At 39.8% G+C, this 27,626-nt stretch overlaps 1 protein-coding gene across 1 annotated transcript in view; it reads left to right on the top strand.

Annotated features, from left to right (window-relative positions):
• The window catches only part of SPOCK3 (SPARC (osteonectin), cwcv and kazal like domains proteoglycan 3), a 150,788-nt gene that overhangs the window by 35,149 nt on the left and 88,013 nt on the right, over positions 1-27,626 (top strand). The window contains exon 3 of the mRNA XM_060778741.2: positions 27,320-27,365. Coding sequence (XP_060634724.1) covers positions 27,320-27,365 — 46 coding nt within the window. The remainder of the gene's footprint in view (positions 1-27,319; positions 27,366-27,626) is intronic.

The raw sequence follows: 27,626 nt of genomic DNA, 5'->3' as shown, positions 1-27,626 counted from the left end.
TAACATTTCTGCCAGGGATGCATGACCACTGTGTCATCTTCTTTATGGTCAGTACTCCCTCGCTATTGTATTTTAATTCACCACTCTCATTCCTTTTTTGTAAAGTGATGCAAGATTGTTAAGACGTAGCTGCACTTAAGCTGGTGCCAAATCGCTTCTTGATTTTATAGTTGCCTCACTCACAACTGCACCAAGTTGAATGTCAATTTTGATGGTGTTGGGTAAAGGTTTGCTTTTTGTGTTGCTACTACTTAGAGCAGCTGTAAGGTGGGGGCCAATCAAAAGTGAAATTCTCCAAAATGTTCTCCTTATAGGCAAATAGCAAGTGAATTCCCTTGACTGATGATGGCCTATTGAGGATGCATTGTTTGCTTGTTTCAGCACTAGTGCAAATAAAATTGATTCATTTAGCCCTTGAAGGTCATGTGAAAATGAGTTTGACTAATAGGTGGCTGAGACAAAATTTTGATGACTGAGAATAGACAAACTGAAAAAAGTCATTAAGCATTGCATGGCTTGTGCTCCAAGTGATAAACCCCCAAAGGTCTTTCCTACACCATTAACTTGGGTGAAAAATCCAAATAGTCCATGGGGAGAAACTGACATTAGAGATTATGATAATCAACCCGCCATGCTAAGATTTGTTATACTAATGATAGATGGCCATTTGAAGTGGCTAGAGTTTTTGTTTTCTGATGTAGAGACCAAAGGAAAAATGATCCAATTTATCACATTTATTTTTGTGATGCTTGGGTGTCTTAAACAATGGTAGGTAATGGACAGCAACTGAGATCTGTTGCAATTTAAAAGTATTTCTAAGGGCAATTCCAGACACCATCATTGTGCCACCAGGGGCTCCTCATTCTCCTGTAAATTCAAGCTTTGTCTAATGTCATAGAACTCAGGACAAAGGGATGGTCGCAGAAAGTTCTCATTTTAATTGCTTTCCATTTGTGCAACCATTTAGCCACCTGTCCAGGGCTCCATTTATTTACAGCCCAGATGAGCGATTTCAGAATTTTTAAATGTACACATGCACTGGAACAATCCACACCATGGTATACGAATGAAGTCACACATTTTCCTTGACTGCAGGGATATACAGTCATATGAATATGTGCATTTTCTGGCCGAAATTGGGTTTAAAGTGCACTTTTTAAATATGTGTTTTCAGCTGTTAGTCCAAATCAGCGTGCATTTTCGTGAAACATTGTTTAGAAACCCCCCTTTTATCCCAGTTTCTTCTGCATTTTAGGGCATGTGTATAAGAGCCCTGAGTTAATTAGAAACTAAACATAAAAACTGTTTACCTGGCTTATCTATGAAGACATGAGCTCATTGAGAGAATTAATAGTCAATAATTGCAGTTGTTCAACTAAAATGACACCTTTTGTTGCTCTGTGCCTTCAAGTTATTTCCAACTTAAGGTGACCTACAGTAAGATGAACCTGTCATGTTTTTTTCTAAGCAAGATTTATTCAGGGAGGAGGAAAGTTTTTGAATCGGAGAGAATGTGACTGCTCAAGGTCACCCATCGGGTTTCTATGACAGAACCCCTGCTCTGTAGATAAAGAAAAATTCTTGTCTCCAGAGTTGTAATCTAATGCTCAAACCACTACATCACACTGGCTTTCAATAACATTAGAAGAAATATTTTTAAAATAATAAATCATCTCTTATGCCATTGCTGGATGATTATTGTCACAAGAGTGAGGTTTGTTGTCTAGCGGTTGGTAATTAGTAAAAACAAATGTGGACAAGGAAAAAAGGTTTATTCCTGTAATAGAAATATATAACCCCTGTAAATCAAAGTCTGAGTTTCTCAATGATTTTATGAGCTCTCTATATATACTCTTTACAACCTGTTTATCATCACATAGCATGCAGAGGAATTTAACACCAGATCAAAGCACATCTTCATTCAATATACATCCCTTTCTGTCTGTCATACATTAATCCTGAACTATCCCAGAAATTGGCTCTCTTTATTCTGATCACAACAGACAGCATGCTTAATGTCAGTGAAATGCAGTCAATAGGAATCATGCTTCTATTCAGATGATCTGCTATAGGGATTTTTAATTAACACTTGTAGATCAGGGAAACTGAAACTTAAAGGAGTTCCTTTTATCATCCATTTTACAACACAGTAGTGGTCTCAGTTTGCCTATTGCCACATCTGCATAACTTGATACTGCATTATATGGTCAATGTAGGCACATATATTGAAATAGCATTATAAGACTGTCTAGATGATAATAATAAATTTGTTCTTATACCCCATCACCATCTTCCTGAAAGGAACTTGGGGCAGCTTACATATGGGAGAAAAGGCCCAAAGACACAAATACAAAACAATCTAACAAATTTATTTATTTATTTATTTATTTACTACACTTTTATCCTGCCCTTTTCAGCCCAAAGGCAACAAAGCAAAAACACAATTAAAATAAAGACATAATTAAATATAACAATCTAGATAAAAGCACATTTCAATGAAACATAAGAGTATAAAACAGCAGCATTAAAACTCAATCAAAACAAAAGCAATTGCCAGTAGTATAATGGGCGTGACCAGGCTATAAAAGGGTCAGACATGGGTTAGTGCAAGCTGTGTGGATGGGGTGTATCATACTCTCTTACTTCAAGAGATGGAGATTTTAGTGAGGGATTATTCTTTTGAAAAAATAATAATTTATATACCACTGTTTCTCTCTTAAAAGGATCTCAAAATGGCTCAAAATGCTAAAAAAATACAATATATAATTTAAGATGTAAGACATTTAAATACTAAAATAGAATTAAACACAGGAGTATTACAAATAAATAATTAAATAAATAATTAAAGCCAATAAAACTATTTAAAACCTATTAAAATATATAAAAGTACACAGCAGACCCTAGATTGGTCTTAAACTGTTCTTCTTTAAAAGCCAGGTTTTAATCTGCTACCAGAAGAACAGCAAGAAGGATACCATTCTGGCTTCCACAGAAAGGAGTTCCAGAGTTGAGGGGCAGCCACAAAAAAGGCCCTCTCTTGCATTCTAAACAATCAATCTCGTGATGGTGGTGGGAATGTGAAAAGACCCCCCCCCCCCCCCCGAAAGATTCATACTGGGAGATGCATTTAACACAGTCTTCATCTTTTGAACTCTTAAGAGAACACAGAGATCACACAAAATGTAGGGGACTTCATTTTCAACACTTTGTAGTTATGTGAAGGGAAAACAATAAAAAGATAATTTGATTTCTGGTAAGAACAGACTGTTAAATGTCATGTATTCAAATAATGGAATGTGTTTGAGTACAAGGTCAGAAACAACCATTCAAGATTGTAGAAAAACAAAAATATCAAGTGTACATGAAAGAAATAGTAAGAGAGGAGCTACATCCCCAATTCAATAGTAAGTCTGGAACATTCTGATAATAACAACTATTGAACTCAGTAGGTATTGAACTCTAGTAATAGGGGTGCCATTACTAGAGTGGGGGTGTGTGTAACAAAATGAGGACACTGTCCCCTAGGAAGAAAGATGTCCCCACAAATGATTTTTTTCACTTTTGATTTTCTTCCATAGCTCAAACTAAAAACTTAATCTGAGCACTCAGAAATAAAATTTAGGCGTTCAAGTAAAATGCAGAAACTACTCCCAAGGGAATGGTGAAGACAGCGAATGTAGGAGTTCTATCTGTGAACAATTTTCTGTATCAAATTTCCAACAATATCAGAAATTTAGTGGCTGCTAGAAAACTTCCTTAGAGAAGGTCACATTTATCATTTGGAAGGTCAGTGCCCTTATTTTGCTCACCACCTAAGCTGCACCACTGTCGTATAACAAGCAGATAACTTGACAAAAACTCATATTCTTTATATGTACTCAAGGAGAATTTGCTAAGAGAGGAAACTGCCGAAAAGATGTTGTAACATTAGAATGGTTTTGAGCAGCCAGCTAATATATTTGGCAATATAAAGGGAAGATATCCTGAATTTGTGTTTTGAGGAGTCTCTCCTAGGAAAGATGGATGAAGAAAAATAAAAGAAAGATAGAGAGCATTGTGAAAGAGAATAGAAAAAAGAGAGGTGGCTGGGATTTGGGCAAGTGGCAATCAATAGAATAGTTCTTGAGATATACTGTGTTTTTTTCGTTATGAAGAAGAATGTATACCTCCAGTTCAACAGAATTTTATAATTCCTTTTGATATATATATATATATATATATATCAAAAGGAATTATAATGGAAATAAAAGATTAATAAGTACAATTAGGGCAACAACAGAAGAATATGGTAGTTGTCCTTGGTTTGGCTCAGTCTATTATTTTATGATTCTGTTGTTTCAGTAGTAAAGTGCAAGAAAACTGCTCTTTTGCCTCAGGCTGTGACACTTATTATTTTGGAGGGAAAGTAGTAATTAATGGATCTGTCTGCATTGAGTGCTTTCTAAATGAAAACAAGTATTGTTTTAAATAGTGACAGTAGCACAGTCATTTTAAAGGGAATGGGTGGGAAACATTCTGTTCACATTGAAGGAAAGAAAGTAATTGGAGAAGAGGTAATCATGTTCATGCTAAAAGAAATAGTCCATTTACACTTTCATGAAAATGACTTCAAATGGAAAGACTGTTCCTTCATCTTGAAGGATATAATTTGTGCTTTCTTAACTAGAAGAAATATTTTGTATAGTAAGGATTTGGGTTTTTTTTTGTTTTTGTTTTTGGTGTCAGGAGCAATCTGAGAAACTGCAGGTCAGAATTGATGTGACAATTGGCCGTCTGTAAGGACGTTGCCCAGGGTGTGCCCAGAAATTTGATGTTTTAGCATCTTTGTGGGTGGCTTCTCTCGTGTCCCAGCATGGGGAGCTGGAGCTGACAGAGGGAGCTCAATCTACTCTTCTCAGATTTGAACCACTGCTCTGTCGGTCAGCAGACCTGCTGGCACAAGGGTTTAACTCATTGCGCCACTGGGGGTTCCAAGGACTTGGATATAGGAGCTGGATCATTTGTGACTACAGTTCAGAGTACAGGCAGTCCCCAAGTTACACTCATCACCTTTTGATGTTTGGGTGATCACGTGGTTGTTTAGAAGAGTCTTAATGATGTGTGTATGTGTTGTATATGTACATTTATTCTTGTTACATTTTAATGCTTTGATATTTTGACTTTGTGGTGTTTTCTTAACAGGGTAAGCTTTCTTTAAAGTTTTAAAATGTGTTCTCACCATCATTTCTTGCTGTGCTTAGTTTTAACTTATGATGTGAACTTCCCAGAGTCCCACACTGGGAGAAAGGCAAGATATAAAGTAAACAAATAAACAATTCTGCAAGTGCTACGTTGATCTCCTTGTATACTAGCATTCAGTAATTGTGCTGTTCTCTATTACAAAATAAATGTATGATGGTGTGCTGTTTTTGAAAATGTAGCTCTTCTAGAATAACAGATTTGCTTCTGTCCCAGTGGCGTTGATAAAGGGAGACACAGTCCTTGATCTATAAATCCTTGATTCATTAATTACTTGTAGTGTTGGTTTATCTTTCGAGCTTGAGAAAGTTAAAATACTTCAGACATAATTTCTCTCTTGTAAAATGGTAAGAGAAAAGATAATAAAAGCAAGGCTTGTATAAAACAGTTTGCAAATGAATAAATAATGAAACACAGTTTGGTTATTAGCACATCACTAATAAAGTATGGTTTATGTATCTGCCTTCAAGTCACTTTCAACTTGTAGTGATAAGGTTTCTTTAAGAGGATTTTGCCAGTTCCTTTCTCTAAAACATAGTCTACTGGATATATGTGCATTTGCTGTCTACCATCCAAATCCTAACCAGAGCTGATTGTGTTTAGCTTCTGAGATCAGATGGGATCTGGTACCATTAGAACCATTAAATCCAGCAGACTAAAACACTAAAGATCTGCCAGCTGAATTAATAGACATATCAAAAGGGAATATGCAAACCATTGTGTTAGTCATATATTCCAGTGATGTCGAACCTATGGCACACATGCCAGAACTCTCTCTCATCTGGCCCTGCTCACCATCCCACCCCAACTTGCCTCCCCCGATTGTTTTCCCATCCCTTGTTTGCTTGCTCATTTCTTGCTCACTCGCTTGCATGCTCGCCCCCGCTTGCTGGCCCCCTTACCACCCCATTTACCATCCCCTGCTCATCCCCTCATTGCCCCCCCCCCCCAGGCCCACCCACCCTCATTTTAGCACTTTGTTTCTGGAATCCATCACTGATATATTCACTCTTGGTGTATTTACTATTTTGGCTAGTAGATCTTTAGTGCTTTAGTCTGCTGGGTTTACCCCATTTACATGATATACCTAAGGGTAGGGATATACCTAAGGGCCTGTGTGTATAAAAACTGACTCAAGCAATAAAATATTGATCCTAGAATTGATGTGCACCATAGTAGGGTTGCTATATGGGATATTTGCCATTGAACTAAGAAGACTCAAAAAAGAATGACAGATAAGAAAAAAGTTTTATTACAAATATATTATATTGCGAAACATAAAACTTTGATATAAAATAGATAGCTTCATTAAACAAAGGTTGATCCTTCAACTTTTATATTACATTTCCATGAAGAAGACAAGAGAAATTATGTAGGTGTGAGATTTAGATATGAGCAACACACTGGATATGTGCTGTGGATGCAACTATACAACTGACAGTGTTTTGGGCCATGCAAGAGGCATGGAAGAATTGTGAATATTGCCTGTTTAAGAAAAAATAGGAAATTAGGAAATTCTTTCCTGTATAGGCCTTGGAATTTGTCAAGGAGAACAGATGCCATGGATACTGAGGTGGCAGTTGATAAACTAGTAATGGAAGCAAATTACTCTGCTTGTACAAAGGCAGTCAGAAGTACTGTCTTTTCCCCACAAAGAAAATGTTGTAATGAGAATGCTCTTTTATAGATTGAGTATTAATTATGAATACAGGAGTCATGGAAATTTCTTTTTGTGAAATGCATATTATGCTGTAGAAGAAATATGTGAGTTGAAAAGAACTTACTTTGAGTCTCCTTGTGGAGAGAAAAAGTGGGATAATAATAATAATAATAATAATAATAATAATAATAATAATAATAATGCTTTTTGGCATGGACAATACCACCATAGCATTATTGGATAGGCAACAAAGTTGGGTGAGCACCCCACCCATTTGCCATTTTGAAAGGGAACATGGAAATTGCCCATTCATGAAAGACAGACAGCTGCACATTGTGGTAAATGTGCTTCATTGGCATCAGCCATACCATTTATATTGTGAGAAATGGGCTTTAGTCATCAACTGAATTTATAAGTTGCACTTTTAAGTGTTTTCCAAAGAGATATAGATCCTTGTCCTTAGAAAGTCAATATTCTAGCCAACCATGTAATGAGGAATTCAATAATTCCATCTGATTGTGCAGCAGAATGAAATGACAAAAATCTGAGTACTTATTAAAGAATCCATTTAAAAAAAAGTCAAACCTTGTTTTCCCTAATTTTAATGCATGTATACATTGAACAAATTTACAGCACTAAAACTATTAGTATTTCAGTATCTTCATATGTACAGCATTTAGAGTATTCAGATATTATAACGGCTATTAAAATAATAGCTTTGCTTCGATGTGTTAGTTTTCCAAGTTGAAATATATTATTTAGCTGTTTCTGTATACATTTAATTCAAAGTGATTTCAGTGGACCCACCAGATCCATATATTAAAATACACAGAACAGAGATTACAATATAATGAACACAAGGTTCCAAGAGCAGCCTGTGGAAACCAGAAAAAGCAGATGATCACGTCTCATGTTATTAAATGGTATCAGTGTGTGTGTGTGGGTGTTTCAACACATCCACATTCATATAATTGCCATTTGACACATAGGATATAAAGATCTATATTTAGTGGAAATTACAGATCTGGAGCCCATTATTCTTGAGGAGCCATTGTACTTTTTAAGATGAAGATAACAGAATGTTGTTGTTGTTTTTTTTAAAAAATGTGTTTATCCTTTGCTTTTAGTATTATGTTGTGATACTGAACTTATTTTTCATATAGTCCCTTTATAAATAAAGTATTGGATTACAGTGAGCCCTTAGTGTCTATTAGTGTTTGGTTCCAGGGCCCTCTGTGGATACTAGAATCTGTGGCTGCTCAAGTTTATTCTTTATTTGCTTTATTTCTATACCGCGTTTCTCAACCTATAATAGGTGACTCAATGCGGTTTACACAATATTAATTACCACAACAATAACAATTAAAACACAGCATACCCAATAACAAACACACAACCATTCATACAGTGCCTCGATCGCAACCAAGATCCAGTCTCATATCCTTATACCGTTCCTATGTTCAGTTTACCGTCATTCTGTGTACAATTGCGCTGATTAGCCAAACGCTTGCTCAAAAAGCCAGGTTTTGAGCTTCTTCCTAAATGCCAGCAACGAAGGGGCCTGTCTGATGTCGCTTGGTAGGGCATTCCATAACCGAGGGGCCACCACCGAGAAGGCCCTGTCTCTCGTTCCCGCCAACCGTGCCTGTGACGCAGGCGGAACCGAGAGCAGGGCCTCCCCGGACGATCTTAATGTCCGTGTCGGTTCATAGGAGGAGATGCGTTCGGAGAGGTAGGTGGGGCCGGAACCGTTTAGGGCTTTGTAGGCTAATGCCAGCACCTTGAATTGTGCCCGGTAGGGAATTGGCAGCCAGTGGAGCTGGCTCAACAGAGGAGTGGTATGCTCCCTGAGAGCTGCTCCTGTTAGCAACCTGGCTGCCGAGCGCTGGACCATCTGGAGCTTCCGGGCAGTCTTCAAGGGCAGCCCCACGTAGAGCGCGTTGCAGTAATCTATGCGGGATGTGACCAGAGCGTGGACTACCGTGGCCAAGTCCGACTTCCCGAGGTACGGGCGCAGCTGGCGCACGAGCCGAAGCTGTGCAAATGCTCCCCTGGCCACCGCTGAGACCTGAGGCTCCAGGCTCAGCGATGAATCCAGGGTCACACCCAAGCTGCGAACCTGCGTCTTCAGGGGGAGTGTAACCCCGTCCAACACAGGCTGTAACCCTATGCCCCGTTCGGCCTTTCGACTGACCAGGAGTGCCTCTGTCTTGTCTGGATTCAACTTCCGGTTAAGATGGCGACTGCTAACAGCTAACCTCCCGTCCGGGTAAGGCGATTGCTCTAAATCCGAGCTTAATCTGATCCATCCGCCCCTATTCTGAACTCCTGTCATCGGCTCCTGAACCGGCATCTCCTCAGGACCCCGGAGGGGGGCTTGAGGGGAGCAGAGGAGGAAAAACCAAGGAGGGAAGAAGAAGGGAGAGGAAGGAGGTAGAGCGAAGGCCGCTACTATCGATACGGCCTAGCACGCTCCCTCCCAGCCCGTTTGCTCGGTCTAACCTGGCCTGGAACATCTAACCCGCCAGCTGCCAATTACCACCCGCTGTGTTGACTACCGGAGGGAGGTCGGAGCGGCCGCCCTTGGAGCTCGGCAGTGTGCGCCGTGTTGCCTGTGTTGCTGTGCTCGGACTCATCCGCGGCTTGGATTAAACTGCGGACCGGAGCGGAGGCCTGGGCTGGTTGGAGTGGATTGTGGGGCTGCCGAGGGACTGCCGAGCCGGAGAGAGTTGCTGGGGCAGCTGGCTGTCGCTCCGAGCGCTGCGGTGCCAGCGAATTGCCGTTCTGCATTGTCCATCTCCACCCACGGCTCGATCTGGCCCTGACTTTCATCTGAGCCCTCGGCCTGTGTCCCCAGCGTGGCTCTGCTCCCCGCTCCCCGGATTCTGTGCCGATCCTTCCGCGCCAAGCTTGAACTCCTCTGCACTCGGAGGTGTGATTCCTCCGCGACTCCAACTGAGACAGGCCTCGTACTCCAACTTTCTCCGAGGCCTGGAGGCGTCCCGGCTGCTTCTCCCATGCCCCGATACCGCTGGGGCAAGCTCGACAGGGTGAGCCGGCGGTGACTCGGCGCCTCCCTGGGAGAGCCTGACCAACGCCGCGCGGTGACTCAGCGTTTTTTAAGCTCTCTTGCGGCGATCGTGATCTCTAGCCTGCAACGCTCTTAACCAGCAACACTAACCTCACGACTGCTAGGCTGTCTCCTGGGTGGTTGGAACTATATACATTGCTACATAGCTGCTGTTACATGCTTTGTGATCAACCACCATTATTGTAACGCCACCCACCGCGTTACTGCCTCCATTTCCGGAATTATCCAGCTCATCAGCAGTTCCGGTGGCCATCTTAGCGATCCGTCACTCTGCTGCAAGGCCCCAGTCACCCGACCCTGACACTGATGGTGGGAGGGGGAGGAGGGAGACCAACTGGACGTTACATCTACCAATAGGACTGAGGACTATTCGATCAACTTGCACATTCATTGCGCTAGTAAATTGTTGTCTGAGCCAACGCTGATACCTGCCAACTGCCAGCACTTTATATGAGCCAACGCTATTAAGTCTTCCAATTACCAGCACTTTATTTGATCTATTGCTGCCAAATTTTACAACTGTTAGCACTTAGAGGGGCCAATTGCTGCTAAGGTATACAACGGTCAGCACTTCATCCAACAACTTGCACGTTAACCCTGTATAAGTAAGGTTATTAAGTGACCACCATAGCAGTCAGTCTCTGATAACGCGTTATTGTATGCACTTAACAGCTTTCTATGCACTTTAACAGCTTAGACTAAATCTTTAGCACTTTAAGACCTAGCAATTTAAAATCTACTACTACTTGAACCTAATATCCTACCTCAACCCTGTATCAACTCTGTTCCCCAATGTCAGCATTCCTCCCTTGGGGTCTGCTTATTGTGTTACTGGTGGACTGGGAGGACAATAGAGGGTGGAACGGGTGGGGGGATCCTGGAATTAACACACCAGGAATAGGAAAGAATTGGACTGAGACTGAGTGGCAAAAGTATATAATCTGGTACAAGTCATGGGTTGAAACTACGAATTCTAAGTGCAATATGGTAGAAGAAGGGTATTCCACTGGCCGGGGGGCCCCCATAGAGCCCGTGACGGGGAGGGGGAGATACGGGAAAGGGAGACCACCAATTCGGCTAATTCGACCTAGAAATAGTAAAAATTTTACAGCCCAAATTCGGCCTAGGGAAAGAAGGAAAAAAAACTTAATTACTTGTAATCGGTCTCCTGACTTGGTAAGTGGGTGTACCCAGGTTGGCAGTCCCTCTGGGTTGAAGATGGTGCTGCTGAACGCCAGATCTGTCAATGGCAAAACATCTTTCATCCAAGATCTAATCTTGGAGGAACGGGCAGATCTGGCGTGCATTACAGAGACCTGGCTGGATGAAGCTGGAGGAGTTAATTTGACCCAGCTTTGTCCGCCAGGATTCTCTGTACAGCACCAGTCGAGACCTGGAGGGCGGGGAGGCGGAGTTGCGGTGGTCTATAAAAATTCTATCCCTCTGACCAGAGGCCCCATTCCACAGTCAACCAATTTCGAGTGTGTCCACCTGAGGGTGGGCGACCGGGACAGAATAGGGATTCTGTTAGCGTACCGCCCACCTCGCTGCACTACGGTCTCCCTACCTGAGCTAGCGGGGGTGGTCTCGAGCCTGGCATTGGAGTCTCAACGGCTTCTTGTGCTGGGGGACTTCAATGTACATGCCGAGACTTCCCTAGGAGGAGCGGCTCAGGACTTCATGTCATCCATGGCAACCATGGGGCTGTCCCAACAAGTATCTGGCCCCACCCACTGTGCGGGACACACATTAGATTTGGTTTTCTGTCAGGGATGGGAGCAAGGTGGCGGTGTTGAGGAGTTATCCACCTCTCCGTTGCCATGGACCGACCACTATCTGGTCAGATTTAGACTCACCACACCTTCCAACCTCTGCAGAGGTGGGGGACCCATTAAGATGGTCCGCCCCAGGAGGCTTATGGATCCGAACGGATTCCTGACGGCTCTTGGGGATTTTCCTGCCACCTCGGTTGGTGATTCTGTTGAAGCCCTGGTGTCTCTCTGGAATGGGGAGATGACTAGGGCCATAAACACGATTGCTCCGGAACGTCCCCTCTCAAGTAGCCGAGCTAAACCAGCACCTTGGTTCAACGAGGAGCTGGCAGCGATGAAGCGAAGGAAGAGGAGACTAGAGCGCGTGTGGCGTTCGGACCCGAGCGAGTTAAATCGAACACGGTTTGTTGCCCTATTAAGGGCATATGCCGTGGCAATAAAGGCGGCAAAGAAAGCTTTCTTTGCGGCCAATATTGCGTCCGCAAAGAACCGTCCGGCGGAGTTGTTTCGAGTTGTCAGAGGGCTATTGAACCCCACCACTCTGGATGGGAACCCTGACAACTCGACGGCCCGCTGTGAAGCATTTGCTCGGTTCTTTGCGGACAAAGTCGCTTTGATCCGCTCTGGCCTGGATACCACGTTAACGGCAGTCTCTGAGGATGTAACACGAGCATCTGCTTGTCCGATTTTGATGGATTCATTTCAATTGGTGAAACCCGAGGATGTGGACAAGATACTTGGAGGAATGAGAGCTACCACATGCATCCTAGACCCCTGCCCATCCTGGCTTCTAAAGGAGGCCAGAGGGGGATTGGCCGAGTGGGTGGAGGTGGTGGTTAATGCCTCCCTTCGGGAAGGCAATATTCCAGCCAGCTTAAAACAAGCTGTAATAAAACCGCTGTTGAAAAAACCATCACTAGACCCCACTCAATTCGTCAACTATCGGCCTGTTTCCAATCTTCCCTTTTTGAGCAAAGTCCTGGAACGTGTGGTGGCCTCACAACTCCAGGTATTCTTGGTAGACACTGATTATCTGGATCCGGCACAGTCTGGCTTTAGGCCGGGACATGGTACCGAGACAGCCCTGGTCGCCTTAGTGGATGATCTCCGCAGAGAGCTCGACAGGGGGAGTGTGTCCCTGTTGGTCCTGCTGGATCTCTCAGCGGCCTTCGATACCGTCGACCACGGTATCCTTCTGAGACGCCTCGCGGGAATGGGCCTTGGTGGCACTGTTTTACAGTGGCTCGGGTCCTTCCTAGAGGGTCGTACCCAGAAGGTGTTGATGGGGGACAGCTGCTCGTCCTCACAACCTTTGTCTTGTGGGGTCCCGCAGGGTTCAATACTGTCCCCCATGTTGTTTAACATCTACATGAAGCCGTTGGGAGAGATCATCCGGAGTTTCGGGGTGCGGTGTTATCTGTACGCAGATGATGTCCAACTCTATCACTCCTTTCCACCTACTTCTAAGGAGGCTGTTCAGGTCCTGAACCGGTGCTTGGCTGCTGTGTCGGACTGGATGAGGGTGAACAAATTGAAGTTGAATCCAGACAAGACAGAGGCACTCCTGGTCAGTCGAAGTTCTGTTATATAAGTTCTGTTATATAAATTTGCACAGTAAAATGGTGCCCCTTATATAAAATGGCAAGATCAAAGTTGGCTTTTGGGGCTTTTGGAAGATTTTCAAGCCATGGATGACTGACTCTGTGGATGAAGAATTCATGGATACTGAGAGCCAGCTTTGGTTGTTAATTCTAGTACTGTTAAACTAGAGCTTGAAATATTAGATTTGAAAAGCATTTAAAGGATTTAGAGCAGTTGTTCTCAGCCTGCGGGTCCTCAGGTGTTTTGGCCTACAACTCCCAGAAATCCCAGCCAGTTTACCAGCAGTTAGAATTTCTGAGAGTTGAAGGCCAAAACATCTAGTGACCCACAGGTTGAGAACCACTGATTAAGAAAATGGCATGGAAGTTGTCACTGATGATTTGGGGGAATATATTTTGCTTTTGTTTCCTTTTTCAAAGTTGCCTTCTCTCAACCTAGATTTTCCCTACATGCATTGCAAAGTCCATATAGTGGTCTTTCCCAGTATGATAGCTCCCATATGGTTGAACTCCAATCATTCTCAGGCATTATATGTATGAAATATCATTTCCCAACCATTCCCAGGCAAAATAAAGTATGAGATCTCGTTTTCTGGCCTCTTCAATTCGTTACTCATTTGGATCCTTTTTTTTTTTAAAAGTACTGGTTCTACTATCACATACATTTTAGAAGTGACTTGATTGTAAAAAAAATAGTAAAGAGGGGTTTGTTTCAGTTAGAGGCCACTGATCTACCAGAGCCTCCTTAGGCAAGAAGAACTGATGTTTTGCTCTGTCAACAAACCCATCCCTCATGGCCTGATCTGGACTTAGTGCCTCCCCCCCCCCCCCCACTCCCTTAGCTTGCTTTGTACATACCACACACAAACAGTGCAAAAGGAATGTTCCTAGGCATGAAGAACTCACATTTCACTCCTTTGATCTGGGCTTGGCACCTTTTTCCCTGGCAACTTTGTAAGCAGTATGTGTGTGAGTGGTCCAAAGTGAGCAATCACTGGGGCTTTCCTTGTAACAAGCTCAAATGCACCATGTATAGAAATTTCTGAAAGTGCTACATAGTAGTCTTTTCTGCAGATCTCGATTTTATGAGTAGGCCTTCATGTTTTCAAGTCTCAAGGCTTTTGAAGGGATATTTCTTCTGGTTTCAGTCCAACATCTCAATGAGATTTGGATCTACTATTATCACAGTTCTCCAGGAAACCTTTCCATGATGATGTTCTGTGAAATCTGTTTGCTTATCTGGAAGACTGGCCTTATTGTAACAATCTCATCAGCCAGCTGAGAGGAAGAACAGAATTATCTCAGAACAGATCACCTTTACCCACAGTTCCATCATGATAAGGTCATTCTCAGACCAGATATTGCCTTCCTTCCAATCATAGTGTCCTCTTTTCAAATTAATGAAGGCATAATACAGGATCCTATCTTGGATTTAGAATGTCCAATGTTAGATTGTCTTGATGTTAGAGGAACACTTGCCTTCTATGCTGACAGGACTGCAACTTTCTGAAACTCTCAAAGGCACTACAGTTGTTATTTTTCAAAGAGAAAGGGGCTACCATTATCTTCAAAATATTTTGCCAAGTGGGTGGTTTCCACAGTTCATCTTGCCCATGAAGTCATACCCACCAAACTGTGACAGTATCTACTGTTTTTTGAGAGATGTTCCTCTGAACAATGTCTGTAAGGCAGCTACTTGGACACAGCCCACTACTTTTATTTTGTACTGCAGGTTAGATGTGTGACCTGGAACTGATGCTGCTTTCGGAGAGTTGTATTATTTTTCTGGCTGACATGACACTATCACCTCCTGTGGTTAGTTGCACTCTTCCTATTTGTATGAGTCACAGAGATTCTGAAGAAGAAGAAAAGATGTTGCTTACCTCTAACTGAACCCATAAAATTCTACCCTTGGATGCTGCTGCTTTGGCATCTATGGAACTGAGGGCTTAGGTGGGAAACATGTTACTGTGACTCATAGACCATGTGTGGGTTAGTGTTGAAAGGCTTATGTAATAGCTCCAGGAGTTTCCAAATGAAGCACTGCAAAGCACAGATAACCTCATTTCTGTGAATTCACAGATGACCACTTGAAGGCCTACAGTTACAGGTAAGCAATTTTTCCTCCTCTCTAGGGCCTGCTGTGTTCAGTGGAATCATTGGTCACAGTCAGGAGGATGCATTTTTGACAAGCCTTTTAAAATTGGCACAGATAAGCAGCTGTAGCCTGGCCACTCTTTCTTGCTGCATCTCATTATATTCATGAAGGTAAGTAGTCTCATTAGTCTCTTTTTTCACTTATCACTGATGAGATGACACATTCGCACAATGAGTAATTTATTAACCAGAAAGGAAGACACTGGAAAAGAAATTGAATTAGATTCTGTGCTTCAATGTTCATAACAAAAGATACAGGCAGATTCCATAACAGAGGACATTTTCTCTGGGGATGAAAACAACCTGCCCAAGAAAATTAAGGTCATGCCAGAGTAAGTGATCTAGAAATTGGAATGTGCAAAGGCTGTTCTGCTTCTTAGCAGTGCTGGAATTTTCTTCAATGTACAGTCACTTTGTTGTTATAAAGCATTTAAAATCACCTGCACATATTTTTTAAAAATAAGTTATTAGATAAGTTAAGGTTTGGACAAGGAAAAAAAACCCACATGAACTTCGTTTTTTAGGACACGAACTGTTAAAACTTTTTCCTCACATCTTGATAGAATTATTATTATCATCATCATCATCGTTATACGAGAGTTGACCGGAAAGTAAGTTTACAAGACTTTTTTAAAAAATCCAAAAATGAATATAAATAAAACATAGATTATAGGATAGGTATTGCATTATTTTTCCACATAATCGGCATTGAGTTCAATACATGTTGTCATCCGTGAGATGAGTTTTTTATGCCTGTGTCATTGAAGTCTCCTGCTGAAGGAAGCAGCAGCAACAGAGATGGAGCTGGGAGCGGGCGGTAAAGGCAAGGCCGAGGATCCCTCTTGGCTGGAGGGGCTCCCTGAGCTGAGCCCCCCAACAACCAAGTTCACCTGACCCAACATGCTGCTGCTGGAGTGAGGAGGAGGGTGACGGGGAGGAACCACTGCCAAGCAGCTTCTACTGCTGTCTCCTCCTCCGATGAGACCATGCAAGTGGGAAATGGGCGCTGAAAGGCAGGCAGAACATGCTTGAGGATGCCACCAGGGGAGGAGGAGGAAAGAGGAAGAGGAGGCGGTGGCAGAACCTGCTCAGCAGGAGTTCCCTAAAGCACCAGTTCCACCTCCTCCTCCTCACTCTGACAGCAGCATGTTGGTTCGGTCATCGAGGGGCTCAGCTTGAGGAGCCCCTTTAGCCAAGAGGCAGCCTCAGCCACACCTCTGCCTCCGCCGCCCACTCCTTGCTCTGTCTCTGTTGCTACTGCTTCCTCCAGCAGGAGACTTCTATGACACATTCATAAAAAACTTCTCCCACAGATGACAACATATATTGAATTGAATGCTGATTATGTGGAAAGATAATGTAATACCTATCTTATAATCCATGTACGTTTTATTAAAATATATTCATTCTTTGTATTTTTTGAAAAATCTTGTAACCTTACTTTCCAGATATCCCTCATATTTATATCCTGCTTTCTCTCCATTATTGGTACTCAAAGTGATTCACCATTTAAAGGAATAATGCAGTTAACAACATACAACATAACTGTACTGTCAGGGAGCATAAACAGAAGCCAAGACAAAAGGGCTGCTGTGGTATATCCGAAAAAAATGTTACATTGAAATGTGACCTGTGATAGCCTGTCCACATTTTGTTTTTAAAAAAGGACCTAAATTGGCCCAAGGCATGTCCCAATCATGATGAAATGGGTCACCAATCTTTAAAGGGTATTCAGGGCAAATGTTTATGAAAAATTTGGCATTTGTTTTGAAAAAAAATGTTTTAATGCTGGTTGCTGGATTTTCGATTTCATCTACTAGAATGCTTCATCTTCCTTTACTCTTCTTTAGCATCTTCTTTATTACGTTATTTGTAATGTCTTCTATTCGCATCATATTTCCCAGGCTTTTGAATGTGTAGGAGATGAAACTTGTGATGTTGCACAAGGAATACATTTAGGCAAACAGGTGTATTGCCATCCTACCCTCAACAGCTAACAATGTTTTCTTTACTGTTCTCCCACAACTTTGCAGATTTGCCTGCTGTTTCTCCTTTCATGCTTCTTATTTTTAAAATAGTTATTGATTTATTGCCCTTACATAATGGATATTATGCAGCCATTTAAAGAAATCTAAGGTGTTGCTATGGTATTTGTTTTTAGTTGCCAAATACTATTTGGTGCACAATTCCTTTTGTTGATTAAAAGGTTTAATAATCTAGTCAAGTTTTCAAAACACATGGGAATGTTTTGTTTTGTGGCATCTGTTCTCTCTACATGTGGTGTTCTTGTAGTCAGTTACACATCAGTGATGATCTGTTCTAATGCAAAGAGCCAAATTAGTTTTTAAAAGTTGGGTTTTATTTCTGCTCTTACAAATTCTTAAAATAATTTCATATGTGAAAACCTGTGATGGAAACAAAATAAAGTGTTTAAAACACTAAAACCACTTTTAAAACATGAGTACAGTATATAAAGCCATTAAAAGTTTTTTCAGTACTCTGTTTTCAAGTTGGAGATGCAAAATACAGAAAGGTACCTTCTTCCATGCTTGGTGGACTTGTAGGTTGATACAATGTTTTTGGGAAAATTATTTATTTATTTATTTATTTACTTTGCTTGTATACCGCAGTTCTCAGCCCGAAGGCGACTCACAGCGGTTTACACACAATAAAAAAAGGTGATTAAAGAAACAAAATGATTACTAAAAGGTTAAGAAAACACCATAAATATGTATTTTAGGATTATTTTGTGAAAGAACTATTAAAGAAGATGTAGATTTTGTTACTCATTAGAAACTGCTCTTCGGGGAGATAAGGCGGGTTACAAATAAATTGTTGTTGTTGTTATTATTATTATTATTTTAAACACAACAAGATGAGTCCACGGCAGACACTCTGCTGGCTGTTGTGTTGGATCACATGTCAGACACTTCCCAAGTGTTTAGGACTGTGTGATGTATCGGCGAATAATGCATGCATATCCAAGTAATGTGGCCTTTTGCAGCTGGCGGATGGTAATCTTGTCAGCGTTGATTGTGTCAAGTGCAGGCCAAGGTCTTTAGGCACTGCACCCAGTGTGCCGATCATCACTGGGACCACCTTTACTGGTTTGTGCCAGAGTCTTTGCAGTTCGATCTTTAAATCCTCATATCGTGGGATTGCAACATCGACAATCCATACTTTTTTAACATGATTGTGAGGTCAGGAGTATTGTGCTCCAAACCTCTGTCTGTCTGAATCCCAGAGAAGTCCCAGAGTAGTTTGACATGTTCATTCTCTGTAACTTTTTCTGGCTTGTGATCCCACCAGTTCTTTGTCACAGGCAGATGGTATTTGTGTAGTAGTAGTAGTAGTAGTAGTAGTAGTTGTTATTATTATTATTATTATAGAAATTTGTCAATACATTTTTTTCTGTGAGATTAACAATAGCAAAATCATGAAAGGGAAAAAAAGAGTTACTTACAAAGGACTGGAATGGAAAACTATTAGAGTATACCCAGATGGCTAAGTTCTCCAATAGTATTCAGGGAGGAAATAATGAAGATTTTGCTAGAAAATGGAGGCTTGCATTTGGATATTTATAAAGGAAGACAAAAGTAGACTTTAAAGTAACAACAAGGGGAATTTATTAAAGCAAAGATAAGCATAGGTTTTATGAGATGTTGTTTCATAAAAACACTGGTGTCAGAAGTCATGGGTGGTGGTTCATGGGTGGGCAGAATGGGTGGATGGGTTTGGTGGAATAACATATCTGTATTATGTGTGTTTGCTTTTTTTGGGCTTTCTTTTGCATTCTGTATATTACTTATACACAATAAAATTATATTAAAACACTATTTTCATCATTATGAAGCTATGTCAAGGCAATATATTTTACTTTACAATCATTAATTAGGATTGATTATTCCTCACTGAACACATAATAATGAATTTGGAGTTGCCAAAATTATTACTGTTGAGTTACACAACCGAATGGAGCAGTTTCCATTTTGTAATGAGGAATGGTTCTAAATTAGATTTAGTTCTAAAATACATGAATGGACACATCATTTTTTTTAAAAAAAGTAGCATCCAATTAGCATAAATGTAAGTGCAACAGGGAACTGAATTCCTATCTATATTTGTAATTCATGCCTATGAAACAAACTGTTTTTAAAAATTTGCTTAGAATTATATCTAGCTCCAAAGCCAGATTTTTAAGTTTTGATCATTCTGTACAAATGGATGAACGAATCCCTTTTGTAAAATAACACTCAACTCTTCATGTCTGTGTATTGTGTGTGTGTGTGTGCGCGCACATATATAAATTGATTAGTAGAGTTTGGAAACACAGCTACCTTTTCAAGGACTCTTTAGAAGGTTACCTACCTAGATAAAAACAGTTTAGTATGTTATAGCAGAGGAAAAAGAACAAGAGCTCATTGTTACACATTTGTGGGGAGAGTAAATAAGCTCCTAAAAAAACTAAAGAAGGAATTGTGTTTCAAAATTGTGTGGGTTCTATAAATAAATAAAATTGATTTCAGGGTGATGGTGGTAAGGGCCTTCCTATTTTGTTGGTTTTATGATACATACATAAAACAAAGGTCTGCAGGTAGTTTGTTTCCAGGAATGTTGCGCAAAGTAGGAATCTTTTGATATGTTTGTACTTTGTGTTAAAATAAACACCGAACTGCAACTTTTGTTGCTGTAAGGGGTGATGGCCTTTCTCTTCTTCATATTTTTATTGTGTCTATGAGATCAGAGAGATTTTTAAATTATTATTTCTAAGATGCACAGCCTGGACGCAAGCATTTTTAGCAAATGCAGTGCATTACAACAGACTGCATTATGAGTGATATGCATTTTGTGAACCTTGTAGATGCAAATAATTTATTCCATTATAACTTTTGAGTTCCAACTAGGCCAGAAATAAATTATGATAATGCTAAAGATAAAAACAAAGACAAAGTGAAATGCTATTAATCATCTGCTCTGCTTACCTATATAAATGCAATAAAAGCTGCTATTATATCATGAACCATATCCTTGCAATTTTATTGCTTTGCATTATAGTTTTCTCTTTTCAATCTGGCTGTTGTTTTTCTGCTCATTATATATTTATACATGACATGCATACTAGAGATCTGTCCACCGGAGGCAAGGTAATGGATTTGTTGTTAGTGTGTAAGTTCTTTATGCAGCAATTTTTCACTTTTCTTTAACTGTGAAATGGTGTTTAGTAGTTCTCTTTGGAAAATACTAGAGCTCTGTTCATATGAGGCATGGTAATCAATTTATTGTTTGTTCATAACTTCTTTATACAGTGATCTCTCAAATATCGATAACTGAATGATGTTGTTCAGTCCTCTATGGAAAAAAACAAACGAGAAAACAGTGGGGCTAGTGTGGAGTGTAGTACTCTGCACCAGCCTTGGGGATCACTTCTCTGTTTACCTCTGTCCCCTGTGGTGAAGGGACGGAGTCCGGACTGTGCCACACAGCTGGACCTGGTTCAGCTTCACTGCATAGCCACTCATACAATGATCTTGTCCCTATTGTCACAGTAGCATTGCTACTCAGTAGGCCTGGGTAACAACGCAAAAATTTGTTTCTAAAATCGATTTGTATTTGGGGTTTTTTTTTTTGATATTTAAAATAATTACGAAATTTTCCTTTTAAAAAGTTCGATATTTACGAAATTTCGTAAATGGTAAAAAATTAACGAATCGATTTCCGAAACAATAACGAATCGATTCGTTAATGGCGGACGCGACCGCGAAATACGCTAAAAAACCTCCAAAAACTTCTGAAGCTTCCCTCTCCCTCTGTTCTTGACTGTTGGTGTGATATTATATATTTTTTTCACTAATTAAACCATAAAACTGGCCCAGACATGCGGAAATAATAACGAAACGACCTCAGAACAATAACGAAACGAATACAATAACGAAATACGAAGCATTTACAAAACGTGTTTAAAAATTCGTTTTTTTAATGATTGCTCCAGAATGGTTCGTTATCGTTTTGTAATTGGAAAAATTAACGAATTATTAACGAATTACGAATTAACGAAACGAAACCGCCCAGGCCTACTACTCAGAGATATCCAGGGACTCTTTGGAGTTGTGCAGCTGCTGCAACAATAGCAACAGGATCACAAAAAAAGCACTTGAGCATTTCCTGACTTTAATGGAGTAAAACCATGTTAAGCGGCCTTGTCCTGTGTTGGTGGTAAGAAGAGACTATGTCATGGAGTTATGTTAATTCTTTCTTGCCCAATTTTAAAGTGCCTGTGTAATCAATAGAACAATAATAATAATAATAATAATCATCATCATCATCATCATCATCATCATTATTTGTACTCCACCACCAAAGGGACTTGGGGCAGCTCACAGAAGCACTCCAAGTGCCATACGCAGACAGCAATACATAAGCACAAACATAATGACACAAGTACAATCAACAGCATATAAAAATCTCATCGATAAAATCACAAACATTTGAAAACCATAAAATTCCTAAAAAGCAGTGGAACCTGCGGGCCGGCTATCTATCATAACAATCAATCAAAGTGTGGGCCAGTACTCTAGTTGGAAGTAACAATTGAATTTAGGTAATATTAAGACCTTGCTGGACTTTCCGGCACTGGGACACTAAACAAAACCCCCAGAAAAGACATTAAAACATAAAATTACTTACTTGGCCACCATTCCCCCTTCTCTGGAGCTCTCCCGGCAGGTAAAAATGATATGCCAGAAGAAAGGGGGGCAGGAGCAATTTCCCTCCCCCCTTCTCCTGGCGTGTCATTTCTACATGCCACGATAATTCTGGAGAAGAGGGAATGGTGGCCATGTAAGTTATTTTCTTTTGCAAATGCTTTTCTGGGGTTTTTTGGGAGGAGATGGGGCTATCTTGGATTTTTTGGGCTCCAGGAGCCAAAGAAACCTGAGACAACTGTGTAGATGGACACTGGAAGTCATGAAACACAATCCCCAGTCTCCATCTACACAGAGCCCGCAGCTGGAAAGACCTGGGTCTTCTGAAAGACTCAGGTCTTTCCAGCTGACAAATTAATTTGGCACAAAGCAGGAGTTTCCTGCTTTGTGCTAAATGCATTTGCTTTTACAGGGGGCATAGTTTGGATGCCCCACATGAAAACGTGGGAGCTCCTGCTTTTAAGGGGCTGTCTGGATGCATACCTGATCATAAACGCTTATACATTGAAGATGCCAGATAACCTTAACGTTCTGAGATACTGTGTTTAACGGCTATTACAATGTCCATTTATTTATTTATTATTTATTTATTTATTTACCTTACTTATATACCGCTGTTCTCAGCCCGAAGGCGACTCACAGCGGTTCACAACAAATACGAACAGCAAAAATTCAGTGCTACAGAAACAGTTCAGAAACAGTTAACAACCTAACACATTACACAATTAATAAACAGTTACTACAATACCCATTCACTGTCATCTCGTCATCAAAAACATGTTCCAGATTCGTCATCCATTGTTCCATTCCAGTGTTCATTAACCAATCATTGCACTTGACTTGGATCTTCCCTAAATAGGTTTGAAACTACTTAAATATTGTTCCAAGAGAACCCTATGTTTCATTCCTCAGAATTAGACTACATATATCTGCTGCTTTAATTTGCTACAGCAATAGGACTTTGATAATGACCTATTTTTGATTATGTGGGTGAAAAGTGGAGCACTTGATTTCTAGTATTACATGTATAGATTATTTATTTATTTATTTATTTAATGTGTACACTTGTAGTGTGTGTTCTTTTTTTGAATCAATATGTAGAGAACCTTATTAGCTAGAATTAGATTTAAATATAAAGATTTAAATATGATGAGAAACTGGGAAGTTATAAAACAAAATAATGTTTAGTCTGTTAAGGAAAAATGGTCAAGATGGGAATATCTTGAAGAGTTTTAATTTTCCTTCTCATTCTCAAGGGAACAGTTCCTTCATCCACATGAATAGTCATCTGAATATTAGAGTATTAACACCGTTTAGTGCCCTTAAGTCCCAGTAGTCCAACTTTTTGGGAAATGAATTGGAATTTAAAGATTTGGCATGTGACAAGCAAGAATGTGACCCTTGCCTAATCACCTTAAGGAATAGCTGTGCTGTGTTGTGGAAACATCGAGCATTTTACAGCTCAAAGTGCAAAATGAATCCCTGTGAAACATGTTGCCATGCATTAGTATTTGCAATAGTAGATAGGAAATACATGTTAAATATGTTAAAAGGACATATTGGAAAAATACACATCTACTACTTTAGTGATAAACAATAGTGTTTATTATTTTCTTTCAAGAGAATGAAAACCACCACTATGTTTGATTTTTTTACTGTGTATGAAAACATAAATCTCAATAGAAAGAAAAAGGATCTTGAAAATATTGTTATAGTGGAAAAAGGAAAAAGAAAGAAGAGAAATGATGGGAAAGTGCATAGGATCATGGACATGTAATGTGTGTGTGTATCTTAAGTTGAATATATTTTTTAAAAAATACCTCTTTTTAAAGTTTTATAAAATACACATTCATGTGTAGCTACATCAGTAGAATCTTTTGATCACTTAATGATGTTCAAGTCTATGTGTCTTCACATCATCTGTCGATTTATAGTGACCCCATGAATATCATAGAGTTTCTTAGGCAAGGAGGTGGTTTTACCAGTTCTTTCCTCGGAAATACTGCCTTTAACACCTGGTATTCATTGATGGTCTCCTATCCAAGTACTGACTATGGGCGGATCTAGACAGCCCCTTTATTGCGAAAACTTCCACAATAAAAATGTGAGATCTGTTCAAAAACTACATATATATTGAAGATGTCTGATGGCAGGGAGAAAATTGATAACATTGTTTATTCTTTTTTTGGGGGGAATGAATAATTTAACACCACACATCATTACTCTGATATCACAAGATACAGAATTAAAATAATGTTTTATTTATCTATTTACCCTATTTATACCCCGCCTTTCTCTACTCTGAAGAAGACTTAAAGCAGCTTACATATAGGAAATTATTCAGTGCCTTAAAAACACATACAATCCCAGTAACATTAAAATTAAAATTAATACATATTAAGCATATAAAATGTTTCGAAATGTTACATTCAGTATAAATAACACCATCCATAATTGTAGTCCAAAGACGTTCCGTAGTCATTGCACATATTCGAAATCTGTTATTACACTACACCATACTCTGAAAGCCTGAACCCAAAGCTGTTTTTACTTTCCTCCTGAAGGCTAGGAGGGAGGGAGCAGACCTGATTTCATTGGGGAGGGAGTTTTATAGCCGAGAGGCCACCTTTGAGAAGGCCATGTCCATTGTCCCCATGAGTTACACTATCTTCAGTACAAATATTTGTATCTGTCTTCAGTACAAATACTATTATATACAAACTTGCTTTTGAATTTTCTAATACTTGTTTTGCATATTCAATTGAAAAGAAGAATGTGCATTCTATAGTCCTGATCTCTTACAGCTACAATCTCTGATACTTGAAAAAATTCTCTAGCAATCCAACAATTACCAAAGATGCACATATTTAATGTGAAATAATTTTAGAAAATTTTAGACATTACCACCTCCCCTCCACTCAAGTAGTCATAACAATCAATGTTGAAGTTCTGTTATGGGTAAATGTACTGGACAGAATTCACATGGGTCCATGTAGAATGCAAAAGTGTTTCACACAGTAGAGTTCTTTTTCTTGAGTATTTCTTATTTTCAATACTCCTGTGTTTTCCAGAAGTGCAAACGCTTGAAGGATTGATGTTGAGAGGCTCTGTTTGGATATGTGGTACTTTGAGTCCTGATTCCTGAGAAGAGTGTTATGTTTCTGGTGCTGCCTCAGACGAAATATTTCCTACTAGTTTAGCCAGAAAGCATTACACTACGACATTCTAATCTAATGTTTAAGTACTGTAAAGCAATTAAAGAGCAATGATGCGGCTAAAGATTTTTGTTTCATTTTGACACAAGACAACTGCAGTTCCGATATAATATTGCAGCAAATGTCTAATATAGTGTACAACAGTGATTATATTTAACAGTTAAATGCCAAATTTCACAGCTAATCAGAGTCTACTCAAAATTTCCATATACATTTAGTTGAGAGTACAAATTATGGGTTTTATGGATGCATGTTTGAAAGCAGGTCTGTTTCATATCCTTCCTGCAAAAGGAGACTTTGGACCCAACCTTTAGATTTAAAATGGGGGGGGGGGGAGGGAACTGAAGGAAGAAGCATAGCATAGAGGGCTCATGCTAGACATGAATGAGCAACAGTGATGGATATGGGGCAGGTTTTCCTGTCTTGGAATCCTCCATATGCCTTATGAATTGCTAGAAAACTAATCTCCTATCAATCTCTATGTGACTCTGGTTCAGACTATTTCACATGGTTCCACCACTGTGAGATGCATGGTAGTTAGGAATATGAAGTTGGTTCACCTTTGTGACTACCACAAGACTCAGCTGTCTAAGGCAGGCAAAAATGGACCTTCTGTTCACTGTCCTTTTGGCTCAAGGCAAGTTACAGAATAATTAAAACACATACACATTGCAAAAATAGCACAAATACACAGGTTAAAATCAATTTTTATCAAAGATACATATAAAACAGTGGTTCCCAATCTGTGGTTCATGCCCCACTAGTGGTCCACAAGAACTAAAATATGGTCTGCAACCTCACTGTTACTACACCATTGCAACTAGAGCAACTGGTCTTGCAAAACCCTCTTATTGTGCCGAGGCTTATTAAATATGGCTTTTTGTGGGTGAGCAGATGGCAACTACTGGATGGCATATGTTCTGTATCAGAAACTAGTGCAGATGAGGTCTGTCCAATGCAGTTTTCTGAATCAGCACCCCAAATAACCAAATTGAATCTAAAGTTGAGGAAAAACTGATTTGTAACCCTTTTGGTACTGATGTTAGAGATTGGTCCCTGGTCAAAGTGGTCCTCGGTCAGAAAAAGGTTGGGAACTACTGATATAAATGAAACCACACAACACCCCTGTGATTTCGCCTGTGAAAGCCCTTGACAATAAATTGAGAGTTTATTGTGAATATTAACACAGAGCAAATGTTTCAAAATAGGACTGGATCCAAGCTTAATAATATAAAGAGTAAACTCATTGGAATCATTCTTGAGTTAAATTGCATTGATGTTAATACGTCTTCTCTGAGAATAACTATCCAACCTGTTATTTGTAAGAGCCATACTTACTTTGCTTTTCCTGGCAGAATAAAGATAATCTGAAAATCTATTATGTGAATAGAAAATTTAGAATGAATCAGGAAACTACAAGAAAGTCTGTTCCAGTTGATGGTGATATACCTGATACTAAGGATGATATTATGGTCTTTTAATTATACCATTTAGAACATCTTACCACAGGATTTGTACTCAATAGATTCACTAACAGTTGCCTAAAATGTTGGAAATGAGGGAACCTTATTGATATGATGATCATTTATGTGGAGAAAGTTAAGGCTGGATGAAATACTGAAATCAGGTAATACATATGCTTTGTGGGTTGGCTGCTTGTTGCTCTTTTCTTTGTTAGCAAAGATCTTTCTGTTCCCTGCAATTAGTATGTCCATATGATAATTATATCTTTTTCTTGTTTGTGTTTCTTTCTTTTTTTGCTGCGTGCCCTTTGCAGGAAGTTGAGGTTTGTATATTCCTTATGTAATTCTAGGCCTTTTTTCTTCTGCATGTATTTATACTTCTTTCTGCGTATTAAATGCATATTTTCTTTTTCTGCTACAGGATGATTATTTTCGCACATGGAGTCCATCTAGACCTTTTGATCAAGGTAAGAAGTTATGCCAATATCAACAGAAAAAAAGAGCTATCACTTGAATAAGTTGCTTATACATAGTAAAAATGAAATGTTCTTAATTTTATTTGTATTTCATTACTTGGCTGAAAAAAAGAAGTAACTTCTTAGCTATCTCACCCTTTCCCCATGACCCTTGCAAAGGGAATTGGAACACGTTTAAATTTATAAATATAACTTCTAGGAAATGTCAAACAATCAGTGCCCATCCAGACAGTGTCTTAGACACGAGAGTTT

The sequence above is a fragment of the Anolis sagrei genome, chromosome 5 (assembly GCF_037176765.1).
Source record: "Anolis sagrei isolate rAnoSag1 chromosome 5, rAnoSag1.mat, whole genome shotgun sequence".
Lineage (NCBI taxonomy): Eukaryota > Metazoa > Chordata > Lepidosauria > Squamata > Dactyloidae > Anolis > Anolis sagrei.
This window is presented reverse-complemented; position numbering and strand designations above follow the sequence as displayed.